This window comes from Cyclospora cayetanensis, unplaced genomic scaffold, assembly GCF_002999335.1.
Source record: "Cyclospora cayetanensis isolate NF1_C8 unplaced genomic scaffold, CcayRef3 CcayRef3_contig_376, whole genome shotgun sequence".
Lineage (NCBI taxonomy): Eukaryota > Apicomplexa > Conoidasida > Eucoccidiorida > Eimeriidae > Cyclospora > Cyclospora cayetanensis.
Genome location: NW_020312343.1, coordinates 1,558 through 10,278, shown reverse-complemented (window position 1 = coordinate 10,278; position 8,721 = coordinate 1,558). Strand labels below are relative to the sequence as shown.

The 8,721-nt window shown below is 47.9% G+C and overlaps 1 protein-coding gene across 1 annotated transcript; it reads right to left on the bottom strand.

Moving 5' to 3' along the window:
* Positions 1-299: 299 nt before the first annotated feature.
* On the bottom strand, positions 300-7,559 carry LOC34618003. The gene is made up of 20 exons (XM_026334168.1): positions 7,444-7,559; positions 7,070-7,208; positions 6,768-6,862; positions 5,811-6,433; positions 5,365-5,625; positions 5,115-5,239; positions 4,847-4,927; positions 4,624-4,715; positions 4,149-4,300; positions 3,845-3,943; positions 3,506-3,708; positions 3,187-3,313; positions 2,768-2,859; positions 2,435-2,588; positions 2,156-2,282; positions 1,779-1,830; positions 1,453-1,698; positions 893-1,023; positions 558-607; positions 300-337 (listed from the first exon to the last, which is right to left on the bottom strand). The coding sequence occupies exons 1-20, from the start codon at positions 7,557-7,559 to the stop codon at positions 300-302; spliced, it is 3,003 nt and encodes a 1,000-aa protein (XP_026189953.1).
* Positions 7,560-8,721: the final 1,162 nt, after the last annotated feature.

Sequence of the window (8,721 nt, the reverse complement as noted above, 5' to 3'; positions counted from 1 at the left end):
ACTCATTGTCAGTGTGTGCCTGCTTAGTGTACTAAGGCAGCTAGATCTGCAAGATATACATATTCTTGTGGTCGCTTTAAAAACATACAATTCACACTACAGCGGTATGCAACCGACATCTCACCTAAATTTGTCGTTGTATTTTGAGGTAGGCCGCTGTACCCCCGAGCTGCCTACATTCATCAAAGCTGCAACTTGCGCATTTCTATATTTTCTATTAATAAAATGTGTGCAAGAAGTTCAGATATGCTCGTAGCAGTTGCATAAGGAAGGGTTGATGGCCAAAAGCTTGTTCCACCTCAAACTATGTGCTGCTCCAAAAACGATACAAAACGGCCTAGAAAGCATACACATAATCACCAGAGACTAACAAAAAACGCACCTACTTGTCAGAGATTAGGGTGAGTGGCTCTGGACAAGAGCGAAGCAACACAGAAGTACGTAGGATTGATGCTTAAGAATCGGTTTAGCGATGGTTTTTTCTGAACAGTGATTTGAGGATTTATGTCGAACGTATGCCATTAACACCTAGCCAGCAAGAAAAAATTTCGGCTTACTGGCGTAAACGCTTGGGTTGACACACGAGATTCCCGCACCATCGCAAGTCCTGTTGCGCCAACAGTACGCAGAAGTTCGATCACACGATCAAACAATGTATGCATTGTCAAGTTCAACAGCTGTCCACAAGTACAGATGTAGGATTTTCAAAGCTATTTGAGGTACTTAAGGAGCCATATGGCACCATTAGTGCCATGTGGCTCCTTAAGTACCTTCGTGCACACCACATTCTGTGACATAAAAGCTTTGCGTATTTTCGTTCGATTCTGCTCAGTGTTCAGTCACGCTTTCTGAGGTTTTTAATATTTTGTATCTATGTATTACAGCTGCGTACTGTATGGCTTTGACTGCATGTTCGCTCCGCTTAAATGAACCCCACTTTGTGAGGAAGTCAATTATTCCGAAGTAAAACAACTTTCGCCCGTCATGGCTTGCGAGACCGCAAAGGTCGCGACGCCAAAATGGCTCCTCTGCACAGACGAAAGTGAAACTCCAAAATATGCCATATGCAGACAATGAAGAAGCTCAGAAGATATTCCTCCCTCGAACGCTAAAACTCCAACTACTGAAAATATAAACCTATGCAGCTTGCCTGCATCCCCGAAGGTGGACGATTGGGCATCCCGTGTGCTGAGGTAACATACCAGAAGCATGGCATGATGCATTTTTTGAAATTGTGCATCCGAAGCATTAAAAGTGGGCAAGTAAAGACTAATATGCCTCAGCTCACCTGTTTGTAGATAATGAAGTGTCTCCACCACAACCATGAAAATGGCTGGGGGCTGACAAACGCACGCCACACACCACAGCTGTGGGGTGTACACACTACAGCTGGAGCTCGAAAATTATGAAGTCGTGTTAGCTGCTCTCTCGGGGGGTGACGTGCGCCTAGACTAATGGAGAACAAGAGCTTGGCAGGAATCGATGAGGTCTCGCATCGACTGACCGACGGTACGTAATGAATGAGGGTAGAAAAGCTACAGCTGGATTTAATGCCTTACGGGATTCCTTATGCGAATAGTAGATGCCAACAAGTAGAGAATAGTCCATAAGGCTGTGGGACATTAAAAACTTAGAGTCCCTTCGCAACAAATCCACTAGGCGAGCAGCGCGCTCTGGGCCGATGTCAATCTGCAGTAACTCGCAAGTCCTAGAGCACAAATACTGTAGCACAGAAACTTGGACGTACAAATTATGTACAATCGCTGGAATGCCTATACCTTTTCGCCTTCTCGTTCGAGGTCATTATCCTTCAAAGCAGCCGTTGGGTCCCTGATACCATCAGATAACAGCACAGTCCTTTTGCCTTCCTTGTCAATCAACAGGAGCAGCGCTCAAACGAATTAGACTCCATGCAGACAGGCTCAGCACCTGCCTTTGTTGGCAAAGTAATTGGGTGCACCCCGTTAGCCTCTAATGCACTGAGAAGTCCCCAGAAATGATCTTAAGGACCATGAGGAGCTAACCTAAGGACATAATCATGGCCAGAGCCGAGCTTCAGTGGGGTCTCTGCAGCTCCCATCTGTGACGCTCCCAAGTGTGTCAAGTTGCTGGAAGCTGCAGAGACCACATCGAAAAGCCGTATATTGTCGCTTACGCGCGGTTATCTAGTGCGAGGGAGCGCTTGTAGGTGGATCCCTTGAGGTCGTATCTCCGATGTATGGGTACTGGCGTGTGAAAGAGATTTTCCATCACTAAAAAGTAGGTCTTGTGGCGCATGCGATCTGAAATGCACACAGATTGATAGCCGGAGCTCTTACCCGCGAAATACCCAGCGTAGCAACGCCATGTGAAAGCTTATGTCCAACCTACTGATATCCCAGCCCTTCAGTGCCTAGATCTTAAAACTTAGACCTAATGCTCTAAATATTCATACTTGCTGCAGAACTGAGTCTGCCTTGGCGGGGAAACGTGTGTTTAACTGCGTGTAGCCCCAAGAATCTGGAAAGCAAACTCTCGGGGTTCTTCACGAAATGCTCCAAGTAATCTGGCAGCAAACGACGGAGGCCTCGGGCAGATTCGCGGGAAACCTGTACAAAGACGAACCCAAAACATTCAGAAAGTATCCCCTAAATCCTTTCTTCGAAGTAAGGTGAAACATACAAACACCCTTAAACATCCCAAAATCCGCCGCTGTTGAAACGGATACACCAGCGATGGATCACAAATGCACTTAACGGGCCATACACGCTAGATCTAAAAGTCTCACCGTTTTTATAATAAATTTGCCATCGGCTGTGTAGTAGAATAGGGCCCCACTTTTTCCCTCTGAGACAAGCTCAGAGAGAGAGGCAAGACTCCCTGCAGAAAGTAAGGCCGTTCAAATCTCTGAGGGATCCACGGGCGAAGCACCACCATCGCTGTAACAACTGGTGCCGCAAGCAACGACAGGTGTATGAAATGCCTTCCCCATAATACCTCTGCTGGCTTCCTTTGAAGCCAGAATCCCCTAACCCAAGCATTGACTCACATAAAATCGGGCACATACATTAGCTGATCTCCATATACGTATATGTGTTCCTGTACTCATGAATATAGCGATGCACAGAAGCCAGGCCTACAGCTCTCTAGCTATCTTGCTCTTTCCTCGGTGCAAAGTGTTTTTTCAACGCAGTTAGCTTTTCTTACCTAGCAGCAGATTCGACACGACCTGCTCGGGCCCGATAGAGTGTATATACATCGTCTTGTCAATCTTGAACATTTCTCGCAACCGACGAAAAACCATGGGTGCATAGTCTGTAAATCTTACGGTAGTCTGCACCAGAAAACCCAAACTCCTATTTTTCAGCACTTAAGCATCAATCCTATTGCAGGTACAGGCTGTCTAACCTCAAGTTCGCTCCTTGTTTTGGGGTCCATAAGCACCAACCCTTTCAACACTTCCCTCCTCTTCTCCCACCTTAGAGAACACCCGGCAAAGCCGAAATCCTAGATCGTTAGCTCTCACAGGATGAAGGGGGCTTGCATCTTCGTGTGGGGTTTGAGAGAGAAGTCGGAACTTCTCCTTGTAGTTGAAGTCATACGGTTTAAGAGACCGCTCTGGAGCTATCGCGACGCGACCCCCTGCCAATCTCATTCCTAGCATTACATTTATTACAGTGTTCCAGCTATGATGGCCGAAGTAAATTGCTACGCCCTTAGCTGCAATCCCTAGAGGCCTAAACAACACCCCAAAGCACACATCAGGAAGTCCAAGCAAGGGGTAAAGAGCAAAGAAAGACCCAATATACACTACAGACGAAGCGCTAAGGGCAAAGTGTGCATCCACGTGTAGAAAGAACTTTACGATGTTGAGTTGTAAGGCTCCCCCTTAGAGGCGTAAAGCACCCTTTGTCGTCTTCGGCCTCGTGGCATCCATATTCAACGGACTTCTTTTGATAAGCAGCTGCATGGCTCACATGTAGAGGCATAATTTTGCAGGCGCTGTAATTGCTGAGCTACAGTAGCACGATCGGACAACTGTCCTCTTCGCCAGCTGCACTACGACTTCTATGTGGACTAAATTTTCGATACTTGGGAGACTACATGCTACACGAATATACATTCGACAGAAGGAACCAGCAACACCAACAAATAACAGCAACGATCACGGCAAAATGCAGCAGAACCACTATCAGATGTGGTATAGGGCCTACCTCTGCGTCGACCAATTTTGGGCTTATTGATATACATCTTGAGTCGTAGTGCATTCTCGTCGTGCCTATCATACATGGGATCCGTAACACGAGCCTCGCAGCACCAGCTTCAGCAGAGAAGCATAAGCAGAAGAGGTTAGTATGACCGGGAAGAAACAAACTCTTTATTCTGAACTTCAGACACTAGACCATGAACAGTCTTACAAAGTGACGCCACGACGTTGACCTGCGTGAGCGCTGCTTCGTGCGGCCTGCAAGGAGCACCAGCACCAGAATATTGGAATAGGTATGGAGAAAGAAGGCACTTCAGTATTTGAATGTGTCGTTTGCTCTTGCTGGACCCACAGCCATCCAGTCTGATACCGCTAACTCGTCGAGAAAAGAGGGCACTTAAGATTCACTTTGGTGTCTGAATGGAAAAACGTGCCACCGTAAGGCAGCACCACGTGGTGATTCGTCGCTTCCTCCCCTGCGCGCCCATTCAGAATACATTCTTACTGTGGACCCCTTTAACCCTGAACCCTAAACACCAGTCCCAACGCAAAAAAATCCGAGATTTTGTTTTAATTTAAAGGCACAAAACTATAGCAGCGAGAACTGCTAGCATCTGTTTAGCGTATTATCTGAGTCCCCTATCGTTTGCCCCAGTTTACGTGACCACTCTGAACCATGACAGCTCCAACCGCATGCGGAACTGAACGCTTAGGGCATGCCCTATCTGCCATGTGAGTGCGCTGATAATGGTGTAAACTTCTCACGCTGTGATATCTGCAACGGTTGCTGTTGTGGCTGCTGTTGTAGAACTGGGGAGTCTCCGGATCCTCGTGCATAGCTCAGAGCGGTGGCGATGATTTGTTGCAGTTTCTGTTCAGTGCATTTGACTGCAGCGACGGCTGCTGCTGCCGCCGCCTCGGTTTCTGCTGTCGCTGATGTCCCTCTTGGCGTGAGCAATGCCTCTTGTGCCTCCGTTATTTCTATGAGCGGTGACGATACGGCTGCTGCTGTGAGGTTCTTCCCTGGGAGGCTACTATCTTCGGGCTGTCGCTCTGGAACTGCAGAAGCACCAGCAACATGTTAAGGTACATAGCTCCTGCATGTGCAGAGAGCAAGCAACCCAGCATGAGCAGCCGAAGAACCAGGACCACAGCTGCGATCGTCCTTTGATTCTCACCAAATGATACAAAAGTGGCCTGTTTGAGGGTCTGAATCTGCCTTTCTATTTCTCTGAGGTTGTCAATGCAGAACTCGAGCTGCTGCAATTGCTGCTTTAGCTGTTGCTGCTGAAAGACGTGCTGCTGCAGCTGCTGCGGCTGCTGCAGCACTTTTTCCATGGTGTTTGTTGAATCTGAAGTGCTCCTATACAGCCGGCTCGGAATGCCCCTGAGACTCCGTACGATGCCCTCTGTTTTCACTCGCTCCATGTCGGTGGTCTCTGCAACGCAAAGCCAGTACACTGGGCCCTAATGCCAAAAATAATTGTCGAGATCCAGTTATGGTTCAAAAGGTATCGTTTATTATTGGGGACATTTTGTGTACTGCGCCTCCTTCAATCTTGCACAGAAATCTGAGGGTACAATAGCTGCTACTGAGTTTTCGTGGGTTGTATGTTTGGCTAACCGTCCCACGCTTTAGCCGCTTGTCCACCAGCTGAAGTGTCGGCTGCAGCGCCTCCAATATCGACCCCCAGGAGAGCGAGGAACGACGGACTGTTTCGAACAGCTCTTCTAAAGTCTGCCTGCATCATTCGTTTGCTTCCATCTGGCAGGGTGGTTGTAAGGGGAAGGAAGACTGCTTCAATTTCTGATTGCGGGATAGGGGGACCCTCGTCCCCTACTAAAATTTTCCTGCTCGCCTCCACTGCTCTTATTAGCTGCACAAAGTCAGAAGTAGATACACTGTCGGCATACACCACATGCTGAATACGCGCAAAAGCTTCCGCCGACACGCGAGGTTTCCGTTTCTGCTGCAACGGAGGCGAGTGCCCCTGGGAGTGGTCATCATGTACACAAAGATGACGCTGACGCGGTTGCTGCATCTGCACGGCCTGAGTCTTCCACTCCATGCCTGCGACTGTTGCATCTGGGGGCATTCCATCGGGGGAACTGTCACATGGCGTCAAAGGGGCCCCATTCGCAGATTCAATGGGAGAAACCGGTAGTTCCTCAAGCGTCTTGCTCTCTGCTTCTCCTTCGCTGGATTCAAATTCGTAGTCGGAGAGACTAGCGCCCGTCCCAGTGAAGCTACACAGCAGCGAAAATACAGGATAAAATCTACTGGCATGAAGGGATTCCAATCAAGGCGACAAGGTAATAAAGCAGGGAAAAATGAAGGGAGAGCAGTTGACGCAGGAAATGCGATTGTCGCAAACAACCAAAGACAGCAAGAGATCAAGCGGAAAGCAAGTGCCACAGAGAGAACGAAAGAAGAGGTACTACAAGGGCAAACGCAAACCAAGATGTGAGAGGAAGCTACACCCAAAGTACGGGAGAGTTTACGAAGATGCTGTAGCTGAAGTGCGTATACTAGACGGACAAAACGCTGCGACAGCGAAGGGAACCAACAAAACAGGAATACCTGGGGTTAAGAATGCGGAAGGCTAGTTCGAGCTTGTCGTCTTCCGAGCCACACATCATCGTGCCCAATGCCACAGCAAACTCGGTGAAATTTAGCTGCAGCAAATATGCATGTGTGCCACAAGCCATGCGCACTAAGTCGTCAATCCTACAACAACTAGCGGGTGGTCGTCACGCTGTGCCTTCGCAAGCAGAAATTTGCAACGACTCATAGTATATCCACCGGTTTCAGATTCCAGTAACTATAGTTACTCTGGATCTGGGGGAAAGATCTAGGATTGGTTCCTTGAGCCGAATGCACACCTCGGTGTTATGGTCCCTGTCAAAGGCTTGAAAGAGGCGGCCGGCAATTTGTGTTTCTTGTAACATTGCTAAGACGCCTAGCATCGAACAAAACTGTGAAAAGCCCATTTTTCCATTGGGAGCAACGCGGCGAAACCTGCTTACAAACCACATATCGCTAGTCACAAACGATAACGCGGGGGCGCTAGCGATACGGGTGTCAAACGCTTGCTGAACACTACGCCACAAATCCACTATCCTAGAAACTGGGGCCTCAGCGTGTTAATTCTTTACCTGCTATACACAACAACAGTCCTTCTGAGCCAAATCCAGAACTCTTTTTCTCAAATTCAAGGAGCACATCTGCAGTTCTACATAGTAGAGCTCAAACGCACCTGGAGTAAAGGAGCTCAATTTCCCTTGGACTTAGGCTGGTACGGCTTTGTACCTCAAGGATTGCTTCTTGTGGCACATTGCGGGGAATGCGTCTTCGGAGCCTGTGTTTCCGCATTAGGCCACATGACCGTTCGAACATTTTGCTGGGATGCGCATACACCTCCCGCAAGCCTCCTCAGGGAGTCCAGTGTACGCACTGGAAAATGTGGCCCAGGTTTTCGTTGTTTGATAGACGGGGATAGAACAGTAATCCCATTCCTTCTCAAGCCATGTGTGTCGGATGCCGGCACAGCAGCCGATCAGCTGCGGCCGCAGGGGTAAGCTTTAGGTTCGCTGAGGTAAAGACGGTGTTGCTTAGCAAGCAAGTTGAATTTTTGGTAGATAAATAAGGACAATTAGAAAAAACAGCGGAGCAGGAAACTCTGCCGCCTCGGGGCCCTCGAGCCACTGAGCCATCGAATGTTGTCGACAGAGTGCATTCTTACTACTGTTACACCCTCAGTTTTACTGTGTTGCCTCGAAGACAGTGAGTAAAAATAAATGCTATAAGGAAATTAACAAATGAGATAATGGAAACCCCATGCGCTGTTTCTAATTCTTCTAACATTCACAACGTCGGTACGAGGCCCTGAAACCCAAGCCCTCGGCAGCATAACATCCCACGTGAAAGCAAAACCATCCTTTAATGCAGCTCCTACAAATGGTCGCTTATAGGACGCTAACGTAAAATATCAAACATGTGTATGCGCGGCTGACACCAATTAGGGTATTTGTAGCCAACTGTATACTACGGTCCCCACAGGTAGACCAGTAACGAGTAGCCATCAAGAACGAGAAAAGCAAGTAGTTTTCCGTTCAAAAAGCTGTTTATACCTTCCCCTGTCACTCGCACGCACGTACCTCTAAAGTAAAAGAACAAGATGGTGTGTTTAGAGACATCATAAGATAAAAGCTTATCCATCTATACACTCAATTATGTGAACCACGCTATACAGAGTGTTTGCCAAGCCTGCTTGCTTTATCAAGGTTCCGATGTGCATAGACTGCCTACTTCGACTTTCCTTCTACTGGAAAAGCTTTGGTTGCTGCCAAACTGAGTACTACGTGCTTTCCCACATTGTAGCGGGCTAAGATATACTTGAGCACTTTCAACTACACTTGTTATATTTAACCAAAATGAACAAACAACTTGACAAATTGTTATGCCCGTTGCATACCTCCTTGATTGAAGAGTAGCTCTGACTCAATGCAACAGGACGCAAGCCTGTGCACATTTG

Bases quoted from the DNA above. Each gene is read 5' to 3' on its own strand.
- LOC34618003 (XM_026334168.1), bottom strand. From the start codon at position 7,559: ATGCGGAAACACAGGCTCCGAAGACGCATTCCCCGCAATGTGCCACAA. The intron at 7,209-7,443 runs GTGCGTTTGAGC...GTGGTTTGTAAG, and splicing joins ATTGAGCTCCTTTACTCCAG to CAGGTTTCGCCGCGTTGCTC. The intron at 4,716-4,846 runs GTAAACTGGGGC...ACTGGTGTTTAG, and splicing joins TCATGGTTCAGAGTGGTCAC to GGTTCAGGGTTAAAGGGGTC.